General features: G+C 35.4%; 3 protein-coding genes across 5 annotated transcripts; 1 reads left to right on the top strand and 2 right to left on the bottom strand.

The window, feature by feature from the left end:
- The first annotated feature begins 5231 nt into the window (after positions 1-5231).
- On the top strand, positions 5232-8958 carry LOC147285044 (organic solute transporter ostalpha protein (DUF300)). 3 transcript variants are annotated; one of them, XM_086244963.1, is made up of 9 exons: positions 5232-5324; positions 5687-5923; positions 6285-6341; positions 6717-6825; positions 7351-7535; positions 7608-7696; positions 7847-8096; positions 8300-8527; positions 8610-8958. In XM_086244963.1, the coding sequence occupies exons 2-9, from the start codon at positions 5774-5776 to the stop codon at positions 8787-8789; spliced, it is 1248 nt and encodes a 415-aa protein (XP_086101089.1). In that variant the 5' UTR covers positions 5232-5324; positions 5687-5773; the 3' UTR covers positions 8790-8958. The 3 variants fall into 3 exon arrangements, with proteins under 3 accessions (XP_086101089.1, XP_086101090.1, XP_086101091.1); XM_086244964.1 differs by having other exon boundaries at positions 7351-7526; XM_086244965.1 differs by lacking the exon at positions 6285-6341.
- A 144-nt stretch (positions 8959-9102) lies between these two features.
- LOC147285045 (inter-alpha-trypsin inhibitor heavy chain-like protein) lies at positions 9103-14891 on the bottom strand. The gene is made up of 13 exons (XM_086244962.1): positions 14386-14891; positions 13946-14101; positions 13614-13826; positions 13433-13522; positions 13113-13229; positions 12744-13013; positions 12312-12468; positions 11962-12039; positions 11502-11602; positions 10812-10982; positions 10285-10359; positions 9962-10045; positions 9103-9662 (listed from the first exon to the last, which is right to left on the bottom strand). The coding sequence occupies exons 1-13, from the start codon at positions 14776-14778 to the stop codon at positions 9312-9314; spliced, it is 2256 nt and encodes a 751-aa protein (XP_086101088.1). The 5' UTR covers positions 14779-14891; the 3' UTR covers positions 9103-9311.
- Positions 14892-16995: 2104 nt separating this feature from the next.
- Positions 16996-22367, bottom strand: LOC147285046 (protein trichome birefringence-like 14). Its single transcript, XM_086245165.1, has 6 exons — positions 21966-22367; positions 21159-21310; positions 20815-21018; positions 20334-20612; positions 19296-19491; positions 16996-18411 (listed from the first exon to the last, which is right to left on the bottom strand). Exons 2-6 carry the CDS (start codon positions 21307-21309, stop codon positions 17583-17585), a joined length of 1659 nt encoding a protein of 552 aa, XP_086101291.1. The 5' UTR covers position 21310; positions 21966-22367; the 3' UTR covers positions 16996-17582.
- Between the last annotated feature and the right edge of the window lie 1000 nt (positions 22368-23367).

Raw genomic sequence — 23367 nt, forward strand, 5'->3', positions numbered from 1 at the left:
GACCTTCCTCTGTTGATTATGGACAACATTAAAAACTATTCCAACATCAGTACTGAGCAACCTCCATTCAGGTTTTTATTTCAAGTCAGCCCGATCAGTTTTTTTTTTTTTTTTTTCCATTTTTCAAATCAAAACACTAATTTCTCTGACCCATTTTGTATCTGTTAATTTGTTTGCAGAGGAAGATGCCAAGAACTCACCGTTTGTTCAAAGGCACAAAAGAAATATGAAGTATCAGATTTTGCTATGCCTCATAAATTCTTAGTTGTTTATTGATTTTGTCAAATTTTATCTAATAGCTTAGATGTGTATATTTTGAGGCGAGATGGCTGATGTCAACACGTATAGTTTTGTCTAATTTTATTTATGAGGTAAGCTCAATATGTTTTCTATCTATTTTAACTGTCCAAGAGTAGTAAGAACAATTGTTAATTCTCATGTTTCTAAAAGGGCCAGGGAAGAAAGATTTTTGGTATTATCTACATCCACACTACTTCTGTCCAAGTAATTTGGATGTTGTATATGGCATAGAGTGCAAACTACGGATTATATAGGTTTCTCACTTACATTGTGTATATTGGGATTTAATTTCTTAGTCTTCTTTAGCTATGTGTGATCAATTATTTTAACATGATGGTTTGAATAAATCATTTTCATGATTTGAATTCATTAGGTAACAATAAACTGTAGTACTTTGAGTTGGAAAGCATGTGAGGAGGAGTGCTTGAAGAACTGCTCTTGCTCTGCATATGCCAAAGCAGATGTGGTGAGGGGGTGGTGCATGATATCGTATGGAGATTTAGTAGATAAAAAGGACTTTTGCTAAGGGAGGCCAAGATTTATACATTGTGTATATTGCTCATTAATTTATACATATGTGTTGATGCACTTTAGTTTGGTATTCTCTTTTCAAATCTAATTTTTCTAAATACTACAAGAATATCTAATGATTATTTTAATAATAGTTAGTACGTTTATTCTTTCTTATGTAGCCTAATGCTCACGATCATGGTCCAAAAGCTGTTGCAGAACACATGCTTACTTGCTGCATCAAAGGATCACCTTCAGGTTTATCATATTTGTATGTTTAGTGTTTTCTTTTTGTTTATACATACTTAGTGTTGGAAAAAAAAAATTGTAGTATGATGTTGGAATCCTGTTATTTTCTTAGTCCATTGTACAAATCAATCATATAAATATCTAGATACAAATAAAAATTAATTTGAAATTTCTCTTCTATTGATGGAATATGCAAACAAACATGATATGGATTTTCCTTGGCTGCACAAGGGACTAGGAATTTTAAGTCAGAAATGAAGTTCTATGTGCACTTTGAAGTTTCTTATTTGCTGGTAGTCTAGTGGACACTCTCAAAAAGTAGACAAGTTAAGGCTAGTTTATGGGGAAGGAATAGAAAAATGGAAGCATGGGGGTTATGGGAATTGGTTAAGAAATGCAGGTGGGGGAGTTGTTGGGGAAAAGAATGATGGGAGATGACTAAAGAAGTGGGAACGTGATTATAAAAAAAGAAAGAGAAAGATATTAAAGAAATGTGGAAGAGGCATTAGCAAGGAGAATAACGTGGGTTGATTAAAGAAAGAGGGAAAAGATAGGAATAAGATGAAACTGGGGTGGGGTATTGGCTCTAGAGGTCCGAACCTCATGGGAGAGGTCCGGTCTTCATGGTAATGCTGGGAGTTGCTGGAGGTTCTGGAGGTCCGGACCTCAAGAAAGAGGTCCAGTCCTCAGCTTCATAGCTTCAATGGTGAGTTTTTGAAGGTCCGATCCTCTAAGGAGAGGTTCGGTCCTCAAGCTTCGAATCCACTTCTTGTCCTACATCAATATGGAACATTCAACATTACATGGTTTATATATTGGTGTATATATTTGTGTAGATTTTAGATGATGCACAATGGCTAAGTATTGTTGTTGGTTAATTCTATATAAGTACAACAAAAAAGTTTGTTTATCAATAAATTTAACAGATATGCGCTCTATGACTTGTAAATGGTGTTCTTGAAGCTGAGGGAGTTACTACTAAAGCACCAACAAGTCAAGAGGATAAAGCTGCATGCTTAAGGTACATAACTATCGGGGCATTTATATATTTATTTTGTGGTACAATTAAAGAAATTTCATTTTGTAGTTCTGTGAGATTGATGGTATTGAAGGATCTTGAGTTCGTGAAGAGGGATCTTGAAGGGGATGATATTGACGGTGAAAGCTTGGTCATTTTTTTTGTGAAAACTGGCAGGGTATCTACGTATTTTGTAGCGGGTTTGGAGCTGTTGCATGACCAAGTTTAATTGTTTTAGATGCTTCTAGTTGTAAGAATGTTGAAGGAAACTGATAGAATGATTTGTAATTTAGGCTTCAACTGATATATATGTGTAATGCAAGTTAATTTCAGTTCAAGTATGTGTTTTCAGATTTTATGAGCAATTTATTAGTTAGTAGTGTTTATTGAGGTTACATGAAAATTCATTACTATTAATTAGTAAGCATTTTTTTTTTGCATGGTGGAGGATATTTAATTACTGAAACCAAATCAGAAACTAATGCCAAAAAGGTGGGAATGCAGCAACCAACTGTTGGAATTAGTGAGCTAGCTAACCCACTTTTAACAAGACAGTAGAAGAATCCATGACATATTATTACTTAATAATATCAATCCTCCACCAATATAGCAACCTCATTAGATATGGTGAACAATTGAAACCAACTAACTGCAGCATTGGTGAGGATTGGACCTTGCAGACTGTCATGGCAATTTTGGCAGAAGCTTCCACCATTCTTACATGTGGGTGGCCTTAGCTCCCTTGCCACCCCAACACCAACCTCCATCATGATATATGGTGACTGCAGTGTGGCAATGGGCAATACAAACTAACAATAGTGGCAATTGCATCTATTCCTACCAAAAAAAATTGGTTGCCTTTGCTTGATTTTGTTATAGTGTAATAAAGATGAACAAATAACTTTGGATGTGAACTATGTTGTATCAATTACATGTGCTAATTAATAAGTCCACAAAATTGTGTAATATTTTTGAACACTTTAAATTGATTTTTGTAAAGAAAAAAGAGTGATCGTTAATAACTTTTACATGATAAGTTGATCATAATAAACTTATTTTTCTAATTTATGATAACAAAATATAAATTTGTGTCTCAATGAAATAGTATAAAAACTACTAATATAAGTGCTTTTAAAAAAACATTATGAGTTAATATGAATAATTCATACATATATATATATACTATTTAAGATATTGGAAGAATTAAAAGAAACTATTATTAATATATTATGAGTTTTTTTTTGTCGAATATACTAAAGAGTTAAAACTCGCCCTCAATGAGTAAAGTTCCTAGTTAGTTCACTCATCTCTATACCAAATTTCAATATGATTGAATTATGTATATGATTTCTTGAATCAAGTGTATTCACTAAGATATAAATACCACTTGTTGAATATGCACAATACCGATCTTAAAGTAGTCATGATCACCTTGTCTCTACCTTTCATGATGTCTAAAATCTCAGCAGCAAATCCAACTGCGATATTCCTACTGAAATCTCTGTATTTTTTACTAATAGTTAGCAGCAAATTAACACCCAGTTTGGAATTTCCAAATTCCAACCAAATTCCTCGAGATGTAAGTGAGAGGCAATGGAATAGGGTCCCCACCTTCAAGTACAGGATCCAACCAAGATAAAGCTACCTACCTCTCTATGCATGGAATGCATTTCCATAAAGCAAACCATGTGACTCCTCCTTTTTCCGGTTCCAGCAGATCATCCTCCCCTCCCAAGACAAAAATGCCTTATTTTTATCATTTGAGGACCTTAAGGAGCCTAATTAATCAATTCTAAGTATGTTTGTAATTCATGGACTTTGAGGCTTCGTTTTGATGCACATAATTAGATTGGACGGAGTAAATAGCTAGTTAGATTTATGTATATTTAAAGAATTAAGAAGATGAAAGGTGTCTTCTAACTTGTCATAGAAGAAAACTTATCCTCACTAATGCTACTATTTTTGTAGAATTAAAAGAGATAAGTTTTCGATCAATCCATCATCTTCCCATCATCTTCCTTCATATTAAAAGCCTCTCCTTGAATACACAAGAATCTATATTCTATTAAAAAATCTGAGAGTATTGGGGCCTTCATGAACTGGAAGTAAAAATTGCTATAAGTATAGATGTGGGTTTGGTTTCGTAGATAAGATCGAATTGAAGTTCTTCTTGTGAAGTACTAGTCTAGTACTCTATGATATATATTGGATCTTGTAGTCGCTTTGGTATTAATGCCACCGCCTATATGTGATTATGAAATTCAAGAGATAATGTATAATTGTATTTGTGTCAGAGTATGTTTATCAAATTGCAGATATCCAGACTCGAGTTAGCATGACACAGAGAGACAACTGTCTGTACTGGATGAAGAGGTTGTCCATAGTCCACATACTATAATTGGAAATCCTCTCCAAACACTCCAAGACATTCCCATAGTGGAAATAGTCTCATATTTACAAACATATAACTTTATAACACGTGATATATCTCATATCATATCATAATGGCAGCTTCCAAAGGTCTTATATATCGGCTCCTCAAATTTATAAAAACTAGTTTTAGACTAATTAATTTGTAACTCACTTTCTTTAAGAGAGATTTTCTGTGTGGATAGTATTGCCATATGTATAGGGTGACTTCCATTTATATGCTACTACATGTTCTTGTTTCAAGTAAAATTTATAATTTTTTAAAATAAATAGAACACATAGTCTTTAACACTGAGTGTCATATTATATACTTGGTACGACTGCCCTATTCAGACATTTTCCTTAATTGCCCCAGTTCATATCACACATATGTAAGCTAATTTGGTGCTAATAGGCAATTAAGGAGTTATGTAGGATTGCATTCTCTTCTGAAATTATCTATAAATTTTAGTTTGATATTTGCAATTTAGAGTAATTTCTTAGTTTATTTTCTCAATCATTTTTTTGTCTGAGTTTATTATATATAATCTACACTGTAAATTAATAAGATAAATTTACAAGGGTCTGATATGCGACTGTAAAAAGCAAAAGAAATGGAACTTTGCTTCACCCCTGGGTAACATGTTACAAACAGTTGGGGTTATAGCACGTGTCGCTGGTTTGACGAAAAATGTTATACAAACTTACACGTGTCAGTCTTTCACCATAGCTTGTTATATGGCCTAATCAATTGGCAAAGCCGTTGCTCAGGGATTCCAAGGGATAGATTTTTCTGCAGCATCAGCAACTGGAAACTCTTCTCAGTTCTCACATTAAGGTTCGTCTGTTTCTTCTGGCTGGCATTTCATACATTAATTTTTCTATAAAATTAAAAGAAAATGAACAAAATGGCATTGTGGATATTGTTACTGTGGTTATTTATATATATGTTTTTTTTTTTATTGAGTTGGATTGGGGATAGTAATGTTTTCTGACTAAATTAATCTTGGGTTTTGATTAAAAAACCCTAAATTAGCCTTACTGGGTGATGAACCTATAATGGCTTTGTGAAAATTGAAAGCATTGTTTTAAGTAAAACTTGTAATAAAGTGACACAGACCAATGGTGGTAATTGGATAATGGCATCAAATTTTTTTTTGTGTGGACAATACAGGATTTATAATTTACTGTGTTGTTCAGGTTTAGTTGACATTCACAGTGAGCTACACTGGTAATTAATTACGTGCTCCTCAAGTTGTTTGGGAGTGGAAGATGTGCAAGTAATTAATGGCAGCACATCATTTCTCAGCCCATGAAATGATATATGGAGATCTCTACAAGCCAGCAGTCATCATTGCAGGGTGCTTTACAGTTGTGGCACTGGTTCTCTCCTTGTTTCTCATTTTCCAGCATCTCAGATCATACACCAACCCTGCAGTCAGTATTTCTTCCATTTACACCAAACCATAACTCTTTAATGTCATTTTGTTTTTTCAACTTTTAAAATTTTTTCGCTACGAATAACTGTTGATTGAAATGAAGTTTATCTATTTATTTTACTGATTTGTGCTTGGTATCAAGTTTTCTTGAGGTAGGTGACATTTTATGATGTTTGTTTGTGTTGGCTGATTCTTAAATGTATGTAATATTGTCACTTAATTCTAGCAACTTCAAAGTTTGGAGCCACAATGGTATACTCGCTGAGAAACATCTTTCCTTAGTGCTCAACCTGTTAGCATTTATACATGTGCAATTTGGATTGAATTGTATTCAATTCCATTGTTGATCTCTTTTCCAGGAACAAAAATGGGTTGTTGCTGTAGTTTTCATGGTACCTGTCTATGCTACTGAGTCAGTATGTGTTTCTCTCCCTCTCTTTCTGAAAAGCATATCCATGTCTTCTTATAACTTCAGTATATTGCTCCAGAAAGAACACATTCACTTCAAAGCCATTTTTGTGAATCATGTTTTGTCTACTTTGTTCTTTCATTGACCTTGGAATCTAGATTTCTCTGTTCAGAAGGAAAGCAGAAATAACGAAGCTTTCTCTTGCATGTTAAAAACTTTAGGGCACGGATTTATTCTAAGAGAAGGAAACATGATATTTTAGGTTTCTTCCTCTTGACCGAATCCGTAGCCTTCTTTAGCAGATTCATATTCTGTGGTTTTCTTTTTAATGATTCTGATTAGACAGCATTGGCATTAATTTTTTGGTTTTTGACTTCTACAGCTTATATCCTTGTGGAATCCAAGATTTTCTCTTGCATGTGACATTCTAAGAAACTGTTATGAGGCATTTGCCTTGTATTCTTTTGGAAGCTACTTGGTTGCTTGTCTGGGTAAGTCACTTCACTTGTTTCTGCATTGTTTTCAGAAATATTACTATTTATATAGCTTTGATGCAATCATGCCAATTTCACTGTATTCTTTTGTACATTTACTCTTCGGGGTCCTTTTAATCAAACCTGATCATGTTTTCTAGAGTGGTCAAGATCATGAAACTTGGAATACTCACAAACTGCCGGAAATTTGCTGTAAAGTTAAGGTCAACCATTTACATGTGGGTCGAGTTTTAGGATGGTGTAGCTTTGCCTCAGTTTACTCATTTGCTATTTGCTTTTATTTGCCCACAAACAAACTGTGAAGACACATTTCCATGCTTTGCTAAAGTAATTTCTATGGAAGTAAAGGTAATACTCTAACAAGATATTGATACCTTTGAAGTAATATTAGCATCTTTAGCCTTATATGGCCGAAAGCTCCTTAATACCTTCACCTATTCTATGTAAATGATGTTTCTTAGTCAATACTACATTTCATGATGTTATACCTTGCTCAATCATTGTTGAATGGTTGTTATGCAGGAGGTGAAACAAGAGTCATAGAGCTACTTGAAAATCAATCGGAAAAACTTCTCAACAAACCATTGGTAGAAAGGGGAGATGAGAATCACAACGTACCACATTGGTCTCTTCGCAACTTCTTCTTACAACCAAGTATGCTTGGGAAATATTTGCTCACTATAGAAAAATTTGGTCTTGTACAGTATGTAAGTCCATTTTTTCCCCCTTTTTGTAAATTTAATTTATTGGTCGGCTCTAATATTTGCTGGATATCCCAGATGATTCTGAAGACATTTTGTGCATTCTTAGCATTCCTGTTGGAGCTCTTTGGTGTTTATGGAAATGGTGAATTCAAGTGGTATTATGGGTATGTATTTCATGAAGTATGAGTAACTAATTACAACACACTGCTAATATCATTGAATGATATTACTCTGATATTCTTCATGGATGCTTTGATTAGCTGTCTCATTCTGCCACTGCACACAGTAAGCACTTTGCCTTTCTTCTCTTGCAGGTATCCATACATTGCAGTGGTACTGAACTTCAGCCAGATGTGGGCATTGTATTGCCTTGTGCAATTCTATAATGTAACTCATGAAAGACTTGAACCAATAAAGCCACTTGCAAAGTTCATCAGCTTTAAGGCTATAGTGTTTGCCACTTGGTGGCAAGGTCTAGGTATCGCGGTATTGTGTGCATTTGGTATTCTTCCCAAGGAGGGGAAATTACAAACTGGCTTGCAGGATTTCTTGATTTGTATAGAAGTATGTTGCTTCTTATGCTGTGGTACTGGCAACTCTGTTTCTACTGCACAAGTTTGTTCTATAAATATTAAAGCATTGCTTGAACTAGGAAAAAATATTCTGATGAATACCTTTGGTTGAACCATGATGGCCACAAAGCTTCATTATAATTTTGTTTACTCCTATAGCCACGATAATGCAGGTTTATGTCTGTGGCTTGGCAGATGGCAATTGCAGCTGTTGCACATGTGTTTGTCTTTTCAGCAGATCCATATCATTACATTCCGTCTTTGGAATATAGGAAGGTCACCACCGAAACAACCAAGACGGAAGTAAAGTTTGAGGAAGGTGGCAGCCCAGCTGTGCTTGAAAGAAAAGAAACTCAGGTCAAGGCTCCTGGAACAAGTGTCAGAGAGAGTGTTCAGGACATTGTTCTTGAAGGTGGTCAATGTGTAAGTTCTTTCCCTGATCCCTATCAATAATCATTGCATGGATTGTATTAGATTTTATATTCATTTTGCAAATTGTAAGCAGATTGTCAAGGATGTCGTCTTGACCATAAATCAAGCAATAGAGCCTGTGGAGAAGGGTGTGACAAAGATCCAGGAGACCTTCCACGACAGATCAGATAGCCAAGAAGAGAAGTCGGAGGTGGAAGTTGAGGAACAAGTTGAAGTGAATCTTGCAAACAGAGAAACTCCCATCGACTTTTAAGAGAAAGTAGTCTTTCTGCTTGAATTAAAAAAATGTAGTCACTTTGATCAAAATATTGTCGGAAATGATTTTAGTATTAGGACATTGAAACTAGTACATACTTTCTTGAAGAATAATTTCTCTTTTTTTTTTAATCTGACTGAGGGGTAAAATGCTTTTACCATTGCATTTACAATCCCCCACTAAGGAATATTTTAGCGAAAGAAGAAATACTTCGGAAGGGTTTCTCGAAAACGAAGTATCTCCAAAGCAGAAGTTAAATATGGCACATTGTTTCTAACCCAAATGAACATTGTGAACCATCCTGCAAGTCTTTAACTTTAAAAATAATATATATATATATATATATATTTTCCCTGTTGAAGTGTACACGGTTCACCCGGACAATCATAAGTGTACTTGGCTAAGCATAAGATCCAACATTGTACTAGCTGTCTAGCTGTGCGTATTTGATGCCATTTCAAGAGAATGAAGAAATGCCTATACACTATTCTACAAGATCGGAATTTACGTGGCCAAGATTTATGATCCACCATCTCCACGACAGCATATCGCTGCACAGCATCTGAGGCAGCCAGCACATGCTAGACCAGTGCAGAGCTGGGCAAATACATTTGCACATTGAGGACTCATCTTGTTCAAACACTGTATGCAGGCCATGCAACAGCAGAGATTGCAGCAGGAGCCACAACAATTTGAAGCTGCTTTGACAAAAATTTCAGCAGCTTCAGGCAGATTCGGTTCTCCCGATCCTGGAGAAACGTTTTCGGCGGTTGCCACCAAGTTGCCAAAGCCAATAGACATACTCGGTAGCAATATCATTTCCTGGCGTTCGGAATCTTTCTTCTTGTTCGGGCGGCCTTTCTTCAATACCTATTATGATGTTTATTGAAGAAAATTCATCAGAAAGATAATTGTTTATATTTATTAGAATCATAACTAGTCCATACAATAATTAAAATTAACCATATGGGAGTACGGAGCTAAACATTATCAAATATGGAATTGATAGCATTCACCTATTTAACAAATGTGACATGCTATAGATTCACACTTATAATTTTACATGACTTGATAAAGTTATGGATTTTGGTGATAATCATACAATGGGCTCACACTTTTCATAGTAGATCAACATTTAGTATTTTAGTTATTGCTAAACATATGCATACCTCTGGTGGTGGTAATTCTTTGCTAATTATGACCATGCGCGTATATTCACTCACAATATGGGTCTGTATGCTCAATTTAGCTACCTGCAAATAGAAGGAACCGGAGATACTCATAATTACTATGATTTAAAAATTGATGTCAGGAATAGAACCATTTATAAAATTAAGAGGCACACAGCACAACTTTTAAAAATTAAGTGACAGGATCGCCAGGCTGGAAAACTGAGAGATTTATAAATCTTTTTTAGAAAATCCAGCTCTATCCAACCCTTCTACATTTTAATTTTCATGGTGGTGGAATGTAATAGCACCAAGCGACAAACCTTATCCTCAAGCTGTTTGTTAACTGAATACCATGCCTGAGCAGTCAGTGACTCAATCTGTTCTTTTGCACATATCTGTTACAGAAAAGGGGGAAAACTGTCACAAAACAAGACATAAGGTACACCTACAGCCCTGGAGATTGCTACAAGTGAAATTAATGGGATGAGGATTTTTTATCTGAAATAAAAATATAAGAGGACCCTAACAGATACCATATGGGTCTTTAATGTAATCATGCATAATTTATGAGGTAGATATTTTGTGTGTGGCTAAGCACCCCACCCACAACTAAAGCAACAACTAAATGGAACATGAATTGCAACCACGTAAGCATGATAAGAATAGTATGATCCAATAGGAGGTAATTCAGTTCATGAAAATCCAGAGCAGGCAAAGCCAACTCAATAATAAAATGATCTGAAACAGATACATCTAGCCAATATAATTATCCACTCAACAAAATCACTCAAAAAAAGTTTAATGAGTGGGAATCAATTGAAGTTAATCTCACAAGCAAATGCCTTACCCTGTCAAGAGGTATGTCCTTTGCATCTTGTAACTTCAAATCAATCACAATATTAGACATATCAGCTGAGAGACCTTTAGCTTTAAACGTGTTGGGAAAGTTTCCTCGGAATCTGCCAGATACAGTTAATGGACTCTCAGATGAGAGGTCTGGAATATGGGAAGGGAACACCTACCATAAATTGCAGATATGTCATGATAAGTCAAGATAAATTGCTAAATTTGATGCAAGTTGGATAAATTGTCCAAATGAAACAGCCAGTAAGTCGATGTTTGAGGTTGTTTTAGCATTCTACATGCAAAAGGTCCATAAATTTTATCTGCAGAAATTATGTTTTGGAAAATTACAAAAACCAATTACAGCTAGAGGCACAGCATATAGATCACAAACAGAAACATAGGATACTGCAATACCACTGTTCAAATTATTGCAGAAAATGGTATATTTTCTCAAGTTAGCACAATCTACATTAGAGATTGTACATTATCCCTAAGTTGATATGGGACAAAACGTAGTCAATATACAAAAATACAGCTAAATCAAAAGGCAAGCGCAAAAAGTTGGGATGACATAGTTATGTCGTATAAAAAAAAAAAAAATTTATTGAAAATACATAAAAATATAAAAAGCTTAAAATATCATATTAATGCTACAAAAAGACAAAAAAAAAAAAAAAAGATATGAGCATACCTCAACTTCGTCAAGATCATCCAATGTCTCAAGGGTTATATTTGTAAGAATCACAGATGAAGCTCTGGTAAGTAAGTTCTGCATTTGAGACTCAATCAAATCTGAACATAGAAAGGATTTTACGGGCATAAGTACAACAGCTACAAGAAGTTAGCATAAAATTTCTGACATACCTTCATATAGAAGGATTGATGCAGCAATCGAAGGATTCAGCTGATGGTTTTTGTGTAATATAGGATTTTGTCAAATTCAAAATTTTTATGTTCAATGCCCCCTCCTCATAATACAACAGATGGAGGTAAGTCATATGATTTGTATGATTTGAAGGCCAAGTTTATAGGAGTCTAGGGTTATCACAGCTTTTGATTTGACAAAACAGGTTCATACAAGCTCTACAGTCCAATCATACACAGTGTCTTGGGGATACAAGATTATTTTGTGAAAGAAATACTGAACTGACCTACATCATATGCAGCATCATATTGGCCCCTGCTAATCATTGCAAGCATCCGCAGGAAATAATGGTTGCAGAATGAACCTGGAATATTTACAGATAAAAGTTAACCAGAAGGCAGAGCATAAAATATAGAAGATCATATCTCCAATAGATGCAAGTGTACTAAAAACAAATGTGTGCTTGATGATAAAATAAATGTGACTTTAAACTAGCAGAAAAATTAAAAAAGTGCTGTAAACAGATTTAAATCATCAGGAAGAGTTTATAATACCACAATTCAAAAAAGTCTTGGGGAATATAATAATCTGCCACTAGCCCAAGCTCTAACAGCACAAAATGCCATAAACCATTACCTATTCCAAAAGTGTATATATGTGGACATATAGAACCCTCATCTGTGAGACGATTTTCCATTACACTACAAATCTGTCTCTCATCTTCAACAGCCCCATCACTAACAAGGAAGATGATAGGAATTGAACCCTGAGCATTGGATAGCATCTCTATTGCCTAAAAACAAAGGAGCAACAAAAGAAAATAAATACATCCACCAACAATGCAGAATAAAATCTAAAATCTAAAACCGTAAACCAAGAAATAAATACATATGTAGTAGACTAGAACATAAAGAGAGGATACTCCTTGAAATGACCACTTTTCATTATTATAATGTGCCTTAATACAGGCCCATGTACTTATTATGCATGAAAGAATCAGAAAGCAACCATTCTTGGTAAACTACAACTTCATAATTCACAAAGAGGTGAAGGAGCATGAGACAAGACCTGATTAAGGGGAGGCAACATATTTGTATCACCACCAGCAACAAAATTTATGCCAATCCACTCAATGGCCCTTTCAACAGCCTCCTTGGTAGCCAATTTCATAGATGTAGATGACAGATAAGTCTGTCCATTAAAAGCTATGATGCAGAACGAATCTTCTGGATCAAGCTTAGAGAGGGCTGCAGAGAGTACACTCTTAGTATCATCAAGTGGCTTTCCCTCCATACTTCCACTTATATCAACAACAAACACTATATCCCTTCTGAAAACCTGTACCACCAATTAAGAGGATGATAGGTACAATAATTAAAGAGTAAGAAATATTTTTAAAAGAAAAACCCTAGAAGTTCCATTTATTATAGCACCAACCTTTCTACTCTGCTGGTTTCCTGGAAGAATATAGACAGAGAAAATCTCTCTTTGATCAACATCATGCACAGATGGTGACTGCAAGAGAACAGCACCATGTATATGCCTTGAAGGGACCTGGAAATGCACAAATATGTTAGAATGACAAAGACTTTATAGAAACTGTAATTCTGTACACATGAAGCTGAGAAATTCTTAATATGCCCAAGTGTTGAGAGTAGAATCAAATATCATGTGTTTTTGCACTCCAAGGAACTCTCTTTTTATATGTTCATTTAGGATAATCAATACAAAGTAAAAAAAATGCATACGAGCCTTACAGTGTACAAGAAACTTAAGTCATTACGTGACCAATTGAGAACATCTGCTTCATATAGATAACTCAATTTTCCTACTTGTCTCCGTAATTCCTGAGAAGTGAAGAAAAAATTAAAAATGTTACCACATTGCTTATTTAAATAATAAGACAGTAAGACCTCTGAGTGATGATCAAAGCTGCACCTTCAAAGCATGACTGGTTGTCTTGCACAAAACTTCTGTTCCAATACCAGTGTTCATGTTTAATTGGATCTTTTCCTTTTTCAGGAATTTCTTTCCCGCAGGGATGACATACTCAGGAAAAGTGAATGGTATATTCAAAGAGAAATCGCCATTGCTATACAGTAATTTCTGAGACCAACTCATTTTAATTGAGAGATTGGACCCCCCAGTAACCTTGAAAAACAAGAACAGTACATTGTAGAGAAAAAATGAACTACAAATACAGGATTCTTGATAATAAATAACTCAATGTACAAACCAAAAAATAAAAAAAATCCTTTATAATTAATTACCGGCGGAACTGTTAACGTAAATATATGAGGTTTGAGTTTGAGAAAGCCTCCATCTTCTTGTGCCAGCTTCTCTATATCCTTTACACCTTCCAATTGACTCAGTTGAGTATTGTACGTTTTACCAGAAACGTTCACCTCCACACCTAGAATTGAACCCTGTTAGCCAAAATATATATTGCTTAAGAAGAGGATTAAAATCAACACACACACACATATCCAATCTGATACTTACACAACCATGGTAATTACGACCTTCAAATTTCACATTTTCCATTTTTTAACAGTAATATCAAACAATGTGCCAAACATCAACTCTAATCAAATTGATTCTACATCAATTCAAATGCTAATGATAGAATCAACAAATCAAATTGACCCCAAAAACATAAAATTCAGATATCGAACCCTAAAAAGATTCAAACTTTGTTCGATTTACGCACCTGCTCGCCCAAAGGAATGGCAATGCGGCAGCTAGCGGTCTTACTACTCTTCACGCAATGGACCCTCCACGACCCGGTGACCCGAACGAAAGCCTTGTCCATGTAGCAATCGACCTCAAGCTCGACCCGGTTCATCGGGAGCGGAATGAGCGCCGGGGGGTCCATCCTGCCGTGCACGTGGGGCTGGTAGCTCGGTATGTCCGGGTTGTCAACGATGGCCGGGTTGGATATGATCGCGTAGACCATTGGCGCCGTCGGGAAGTATGCGCAATCCGTCGACTTCTCCATCGCCGGCGGCGGCTTCGGCGGCGACACGGCTCGGTCCTTCCCATAGTATATGCGCTTTGAGAGCTTGAGACCGTCGTCCACAGCTTTGGAAAAATCCTCCGCCATTTTTGACGATCGAGGGAATGGATCTAGAGGATTGGGGTTGAAGGAGGAGAGGGGTTGATATACCAATGTTTAGCGAGAGAGAAAGAGAGGAAGAAAGACGAGAGAGAGTTGCGTTTGACCGTTGGGAATGTGGGTTTCCTTTTTTGAATCGGTTATTGTATTGTTTCGATGAGCTCGAGTTTGAGAGCCTAGCTGGCTTTTGACGCCAATGGGTGGACGACACGTGGTGTGCCGGCACGGAATTGGGATCGCGTGGTTTGTGGACCATGCAATGTGCGCGGGTATTGGTTCGAACGATGGAGTACGTTGGTGAATGAAATGCACGTGATTGTGGCTTCTTTGAGGAAGGTTACCTTAACCTTTTTAGAGAAAGGTTAATGATAATCTAACTTTAATGGGTGATTGCGTGGCATGATTAAGTGGAAGATTAGAGAGTGCGATTGATTAGGACACGGACGGACGTTGAAGTGGACCAGGTGAGCTGTCGTTTACTGTGGCTACCTGTCGTCTTCATGTCACTAAGATATTCATTGTCCAACTTTAAAACCAAGATTTTGACTTGAAATGACCTCATCATTATTGATTAATATCTTAAGGCGTTGTTATTGGGACTCAAATTTTTTATTAGTAGTCTGATAGTCTCAATAATTTCAAGTTAATTTATAATTTTATCTTAATATTAATTAATTGTTGAGGATAAACATTTAATTTAAAAATTTTAAAAATATTTAACTTAAATTATACCCAATAACTTTGTATACCGACTTTTCCACTCATCTCTCTAACAATGAGTGATGGTGTTGATGAGCCTCATTTAGAATCTATGTTGTTTTCTAAGTTTTCGTTTTATGTTCTATTTTTTAATTTTGAAGTGATCGGTAGGTGCATTTGATGATCTTCAGTGAAATAAAATTAATGTCTTGAAAGGCCATAGCCCTTCATGGTGTTCCTTCACTTTTATTGCTTTGAGAAGTTTATATATAGGCCACCTTCATTTCCTCTCTAATTTATTTTCCCTTTTTTTTTTTTTAACCTTTAATGTTGATTTAAGGTTGAAACATGTGTTTCTCAACTAGAACTCATAATGAAAGGTGACATTATTAGGGCTAGAAGGTTAGGGGATTCTGATTCACTTAGTAAAAATAAAATGGAGGACATCGATGGTAGTGAGAATCTCAGCAATGAGCATTCAAAACAGGAAGGATGGATATCTCTTCAATTTACGAAAGTAATGTCTACTTTGGATAGTTGCCTACAAAAACTCAAATTTTTGCCATTCAAGATCTAGATAACTTTCTTATTGTCTACTTAGGAGGTAATGGTGAACTGGTGATGGTTTTGGGTTTGGGAAGTGGTGGTGATGGTGTTGAGGTTTGGTGTGTTTGTTATAATAAGTAGAATTGATAGATGTTATGTTGGGTTTAGTTGTTGAGTTTTAGTAAGGATAGTTTAGGAAAACATGTTGGGTGTACTAATAAGTTTTAATATTTTTTAAAATAAAGGTGAGTCTAAAGAGTTTATTAAGGCTACTGATAAAAAATTAGGTCCGAATAGCGGCACCTATATCTTAAACTATACCAAAAACTATATCTTGAATGGGTATCAGACAAAATATATATTTTCCAAATGGACCATTCTAGTGTACTATATATGTTGCAATTCTAGAGTAGAAAATTATAGATTTATAATACTTTTTTGGGTATATGTATGAGAAAAAACAAATGTGATTACATTGAAAGCCTAAACCAATTATATCTTAAATAGTAGATTTATTTTTATATTTAATAGAGCGATATGTGAAGAATCGAGCTTTTGTAGGCATGAGAATAAATGTTCACTAGTACTAAAGATATAAACTCCTAACAATTTTTCAATTAATCAATTGTCATTCATGAATTCAAAAAATTAGGTGTCTTTCACTAAATCAAATAGTCATCGACACTACATCTCTTAATTAGTAAATTAGTAAATTGGGAATGTGAAAGATCAAAGTAAAATAATAGCTCCAATTTTTCTGATCTTATTGTTTTATACTTGTTTTTTTTTTTTGTCTATCAATTTATCTTTTTAGACAGTTTTTTTTTTTTTTTTTTTTTTTTCATTTCAATCAATTATCATATAAATTATTGTTTGAATGTAATTCATAATCACAATATAACATGTTATCTTTTTGAATGTAAAGCAGCAGCAACTATTTCCATACACAATGCAAGGAAGTTCTGCATTTGATTACTTCATATACATGAGCAAATAATTGATCCTCTAAAATAACCATGGCTCAACATAAGAAGCTGTATATCATGGTATTTTGAATTTGATATTATACGTACAGTAATCCATAAATTCTGTGTTATCCTCTCCCTAAAAGGCAACGATCTATGCAGTGATCCGCAGAATATCCGAAATTCACTACCAGGAATGCCCTTCTCAGTTCTTAGGCCTCTATAATGGTCGATCAAGAGGGTTAAGCAGAACGTCCACAACTAAACAGAAGGTAATGGTCGACCAAGCTACAATCAACAAGAGACAAAAATTGAAACGTGGAAACCACAGGGATCATATGGTCCACATCAAGTTATAGTCTGTGAGCCATATGGTTGCCATTTTCTCCACCAACAAAGTTGGCACCTAACATCTATGTAGAACTCTGTTGGTGGCATCTCCCCTTCTTTGAGATTGCACCATTTATAAAAGAGGATGGCAGTCAGAAAGAGCAATTGAGGCCATTAGCCCTTTTACCTGACCCATGGAACCCTGTTGACGCATTTGGTAAAAAAATCATCCATGTGAATTGCATGGGATCACTAGATTTGCGCAAAAAGAATTTCATTCCATGTATCAGGAACACCAGGTAAACACCAATGCAGACAATCTTGCACGCCTGATTTGGCTGTAATGGTGAACCGGGATATATGAGCCTCGTCCCTAAGCTGGGATAGAGCTGTTATGTCCAAGAGCTTAACCTCTGTTCCCTTCACTGCGCCTTCAGCAGCTTCATCACTAGACCCATCTTGCAATAATTCCTTTCCGATTGACATAGGATTGGTGTTGTCACAGCTTCCTCCTGTGTTCCAGTCTCCACCAACAAAATGCCTAGGCGAGAGTGTCCGGAAGAAAACTTTGAGATCTGGATACTTGGGCAGTTGTGAGTTCACCCAATTAACGACACTGTGGACTGTCACATTCTTGGCCTTCCAAATCACTGCTATCTTCCTGTTGGTGTTTGGCACACCCCCAAGATACATTACCCAGCGGTTAGCTTTAAGCTTTCCACGATTCCAGTGGTGCCCTGTATTGAGGACCAGGACATGAAATTTGTGAATATATTGGCGCAAGAATGCTGGTGGCCGATCAAGGTGCATGGCATAATCAGTGGCTGGGTCTTGAATATTAATAGGCTCCACATCACAGAGGCTCGACGACCAGTAATAAAGGATGGTAGTGTTGGTGCTTTTGAACCGATATGCCCATCCACTGGGGCGGACATCACCACGTGCTTGGGCTATCCCATACTCCATCCCCACATCTAAGACATCATGGCTCTTATTACCACCTGTGATCATGCACATTAAAGACTGAAATTGCTGCCGGCCCAATGAATCTCCAACAAACGCTAGAGTTTTGTCTTGCATCCTGAATGCAACAATAGAATAATCACATTATCATAAGTAAGTAGGCTATACAGCCTATACCAAATAAAAAAGAAAAAAAAACAAAATCAATAATTCTATGAACTAACCGAAGTAAAACAAAGAAGACAGGGATGCAAAAACAAAAGTCAAACCAAAATCAGGACCTTGGAACTCATCCAATGAGGTTAAACCCTTAAAATTTCACACAGTTGAGAGGACAAGAGGAAATAAGGTCCAGGTTAGCATCTGAGGTCAACATTATTTGGCCAGTGCTGCAAACCCTAGCAACCAAAGGGATGAGATATTAATGGTCTATGATGCACTGAATTTTCTTTGCAATTGCCATGTTTGTGTCTGTGTTGGACACCATCACCACAACAACACTCTGCTGACATACCATGATTTGTGTCAACATTTTCCTCTGCCTGACACTTAACCAATATGGCTGAACCATAATGGAGGTAGTGATATTTTTCGATAAAGACAATAATAATAATGAATATGACAAGGATGGTGGAAGAATTAGCCTTTTTCTTGTTTTGGACTGGTTTTTTTTTTTTTTTTTGTGTATTTATATTGTTAGATTTGGATTCAATTGTGATGTAATGCTTATCAAAATACACACAAAAAGAAAACAAGGATTGCAACCCATAACATCAAGAATGTTTAGCCAATTTCTCCAATCCAACAAATTTTGGCTTTGCTGAAGAGATTAGTTAACTTGAGGCAAGAAAGGATTGCATCTGTTGGGGAAACAATCATTATAGATCAGATTTATGAAAATGGATTACTTAGGCCACATCAGACCAGGTCCAAAATTTGAAAACAAAAAAAAAAAATCAAATCAAATGGAACTTTGCAAATGATTTTTTTTAGGCAAAATACCTTTTCAAGAATTTAGAGCGTTCAAATCTTTCCATTTGACAATCTTTTGGCTGCCATCGAAGCTGCTCATAGGCAAAATCTTTGCGCTGTGTCAACCGGCAAGCCCACATCGATGATAACCATTGCTTACAACCAAAACCTGAATACAAAGGCTGCTTCTGGTCTACAACCCATTTCCCTTTCGCATAATTGCAGACTGGAGTTATGGTCAGATAAGATGATAATCACTAATCAGTAATAATAATAACAATATAAAACTTAAAATCATATGAATACTATATCATGGCACAATACACTACTATATCATGACTCCTATATCCATACACTACAACATCCCAAAACCAATGAAAAACCATATATAGAATATGCTGCAAAAGATTCCACAATACCAATGATAATATAAGTATGTTATACCTATTCGAAATTGACGAGTCTGCAAGCCCATGAAACAATGATATAACTTATCACCAAACATTTGTTAATTATATTGCTCTGGTGTTTTATATGCTCCATTTGTACATGCAGCTGGTACTGCGTACCAAGATCAAATGCCACCCTTAAAAATGGAGCAGCCAAAATAGGTCGTGCAGACTCAAAAGCAATAAAACATGTCTCATGATTGGGAACTGTAAAAATCCACAAATCAAATTGTTGCAGCAAGAGCTCACACATGTGTAAAACATACATTGATTGGGAACTGTTAAAATCCACAATTCAAATTGTTGCATCAAGAGCTCACACATGTGTAAAATATACATTTGATTGCTTGCCTGCGTGGATCTTCTCTAGCCACAACAAGTTGAGCTTTGGATTTAAAAGTTCCCTAAGATATCTAGCATTAGCTCGAACAGTATATGAGGATATTCAACTATTTTCCCTCATAAAACGAACCAAAACAAATTAGTCTAGGTAGTAGGTAGATTTACTTAACCAAGCTTTCTATACTTGTAGAAATCAAAGAACCAAGAAGACATTGGAAAAAACAAGAAAAATAAAAAGAAGAAAACTAATTTATAACAAACTAAAAGAGTTTACTACCTGGAGTGTCCAAACGAGTTGTCAATTTATCATCATCTTCTCCCCCAACTGAGGTATTTGTATATGCAGAACCAATTGGTACCACTAGATCCACATTTTTCTTTTGTAGGTCTGAATTCTTTTGTTCTGCCTTTTCTTCCTGTCTTCTATCAACTGCAGTCTGTTCTTCTTCCTTTGAACCTCTTTCTCCAACTATTTCTCTTTCTACATTGCCATCTTTTTCTGCATCCAGGACTTGTTCGTGTTTTGCTCCTTCTTTTGATGCACTTAAGACAATCTCTGCACCAAAATAATAAACAAAGGTCGAGTCCAAATTATAACATGATGTGGAAATTGGAGGATGCTAAATTGTAGAACTAAGAAGCACAAAAAGTAAAGATATACAACCAGCAAACCAACACATCAATCAAAAACATTGGCCAATATCATGCATTCATAAAGGATCTAATCCCAAGAACACAACGGACAAGCAATATCTTACCATTCTTCTCAACAGGGGTTGTTATCAAATCACTACTAATCTCATCGCTTGTATGAGAGACTTGGTCAGAACCTAGTGAAGATGCTACTTCCAAATGTAATTCTTCTTTTACAGTATCTTTTTGTGCTAATGTTGCTATGCCTTTGCCCACATGTATTTCTGATTCTGATGGTACAGAGTTAAAAACATGAGCATCCATTATCTCTGCACCATACATGAAACAACAAAAACAAATTGTGAACAAATATATAGATCTATTATTCAGTGCATCCTTACGGTAAGTTATTGACAAACAATCAAGAAAGTTCATCCGAAGGGGAAGAAATATACTACTGGAGACAAACCTGGAGACAACTGCAGTTGGGTTTGGGGCGGGACCACGGTAGTAAGAAGTGGGGTTTTCTCCCATGCCCACATAAGAATGGTAGTTGACATAAGAAAAATGGTAATAAGAGAGATTTGTTTACCCTTCATTCCATAAAAGCCTCCTTTCATTCTGTATGCGCCACAAAAGATCAAATAAATATGTTTCAACTTAAACTCTTAATATGACACATATAAAGTTTCTGGGTACTCTTTCAATGAGATTCAGTGTGTGTGCATGCATAATATATATAATGTGTGTGTGTGTTAAGTGTTACACCCCAGATAACAAAGAACAAGGACTGCTGCGACTTGAACCGCTTTCTTTCTGTCTCTCTCCCTCTCTCTTCAAATTCAAGATCATCAAAAGCCTAAGATGCATTATAACATCAATGGTCTCAAATCCATAAATAGTAATTTAGAAAGTTGACCACCAAAGTCCACCTCAAACAAATTTGATTGCAAAAACAAATCCCTTGTGCATGCAATCATGGGTTGCTCTATTTTCAACCAAGTTTCGGATTTGAAGCCGAAGCACAAGCACTCTCAGCGATCCATTCGAAACCCATTTTCTCAGTAGTAAGCAAAAGTAGATCAAATACATATTTCCCATAAAAGACAAGCAAAGAAAACGGATGTAAAATCAGCTAAGTAATTATGATTCATGAATAGAAAGAAAAAAAGCAAGACGGATCTAATGGGTTTCTTTGCCTATACGCAAGTAGCTAAATTTGGAAACAATATCCAGTTAGCTTAGATGAATCTGAGAAAAAGAAGAAGAAGAATACCTCTGAGATAACAAGCCCAATATGTCAGCAAATGAGAATACAGCAAATGGTTGCAGAAATGGAGCCTCTGAACAAATTTGGAAAGTTGGTTTCCGTTTCGTTAATGAAAAATTGGGAAAAATTATTTAAAGAATGGTGCCATGGATGAATTTGAATAGGTAGGTCGTATAAGACAGCGAGAGTTGGAATTAAAAGAGAGAAAAAATTTAAAATATTAGATTTTGAAATTAAAAGAAAAAAATCAGATTAGACGGATTAGAACGAATTTCAGGAGTTTTTTTTTTTAGGTAGAAAATCGAATGGACGAAATATTTTTTGATCAATCCATCAAATCAATCATGGATTCATGACGATCATATTTGGACACTGTGGGCACGTGAGAAACGGAAATGGTGAAGACCGCGTTTGGTTGATGTCGGTGAATTGGACTAGAATTTTCCTTTTTTACAAAGAGCTCATTTTCATGTCATTGTCTTTCCTGCTCTAGTACTCGTTTTCATGTCAACCTTCATGGCTTTATTATAATACTAAGTTTTCATATTAGATTTGCTTGTTTATATTGTTGAGTTTTACTATTAATTTTAAAGAATGTTGGAATTTTTTTATTTTATATTATACAATTTAGATCATAAACAAATTATTATTTTTATATTAATTAACAATTGATTGATATCATCATATGAGTCTATGAGAATGACACAATCTACGTAATTCAAACAAAAATGTGATATCCCTAGTAATTAATCAAATTTGATTTGAATTCGTTTGTAACCTACTATTAATTGCCATCGAAATCATTCTTTAAATTCTCTACTTTCTATAACAAAGATTGTTGACTAACCATTAAATCTTATACACCTAAGAGACTAGATTACCTGCAAAATAATAGAAATGCTAAATTAGTTGATGGTTTATACGTTATAAGTTTGACTTTTTGTGACTTTTTTTCTTTTTAATAAGGTTTTTTAGTAAGATGCTCACTTAAACTTTGACTCCATTTGTATGTTACTACCTAAATTAAAAATTGAAGCAAGTTACTCCCTGAATTAAATTTTGTTTGCAAATTATCACCTTTATCCAAATCCTCATGGGTTTTTTGGTCTTTTCATAGAGAAGAACTTGGGTGGGGAAGCTTTTGCCACCTCACCATACCGAGTGGCAAAGCCCAACCAATTATAAGTGGCCACATGTACAACCTTTTTTTTATTTTTACAAACTTTGAAAATTGATTAAAAATAGTTCCGGACTCAGAAAAATACACGGAAAATTCTTATGGACTCGTCTTGACTAATAGTAATTTAATATGGAGTCAAATTATCAATTTACCCTCTGAGAGTTTCCAGAAAATTTAGGAAGTCCAAATTTATTTCTAAAAAATTAAAATACTCTGAATTCTTTAAAA

This window comes from Dryas octopetala, chromosome 5 (genome assembly GCF_963921425.1).
Source record: "Dryas octopetala chromosome 5, drDryOcto1.1, whole genome shotgun sequence".
NCBI classification, from domain to species: Eukaryota; Viridiplantae; Streptophyta; class Magnoliopsida; order Rosales; family Rosaceae; genus Dryas; species Dryas octopetala.

What these genes read in the sequence shown, in the direction of transcription:
- LOC147285044 (XM_086244963.1), top strand. Translation starts at nt 5,774, where the DNA reads ATGGCAGCACATCATTTCTCAGCCCATGAAATGATATATGGAGATCTC. An exon ending in CTGTCTATGCTACTGAGTCA is followed by an intron (nt 6,342 to 6,716) that starts GTATGTGTTTCT and finishes TGACTTCTACAG; the next exon opens with CTTATATCCTTGTGGAATCC. An exon ending in GAATTCAAGTGGTATTATGG is followed by an intron (nt 7,697 to 7,846) that starts GTATGTATTTCA and finishes CTTCTCTTGCAG; the next exon opens with GTATCCATACATTGCAGTGG.
- LOC147285045 (XM_086244962.1), bottom strand. Translation starts at nt 14,778, where the DNA reads ATGGCGGAGGATTTTTCCAAAGCTGTGGACGACGGTCTCAAGCTCTCA. An exon ending in TGTTGCCTCCCCTTAATCAG is followed by an intron (nt 12,469 to 12,743) that starts GTCTTGTCTCAT and finishes CTTTGTTTTTAG; the next exon opens with GCAATAGAGATGCTATCCAA. An exon ending in TGATGCTGCATATGATGTAG is followed by an intron (nt 11,603 to 11,961) that starts GTCAGTTCAGTA and finishes TTCTATGTTCAG; the next exon opens with ATTTGATTGAGTCTCAAATG.
- LOC147285046 (XM_086245165.1), bottom strand. Translation starts at nt 21,309, where the DNA reads ATGAAAGGAGGCTTTTATGGAATGAAGGGTAAACAAATCTCTCTTATT. An exon ending in CCAACTGCAGTTGTCTCCAG is followed by an intron (nt 21,019 to 21,158) that starts GTTTGTCTCCAG and finishes TGTATGGTGCAG; the next exon opens with AGATAATGGATGCTCATGTT. An exon ending in AACTCGTTTGGACACTCCAG is followed by an intron (nt 19,492 to 20,333) that starts GTAGTAAACTCT and finishes CCATAACTCCAG; the next exon opens with TCTGCAATTATGCGAAAGGG.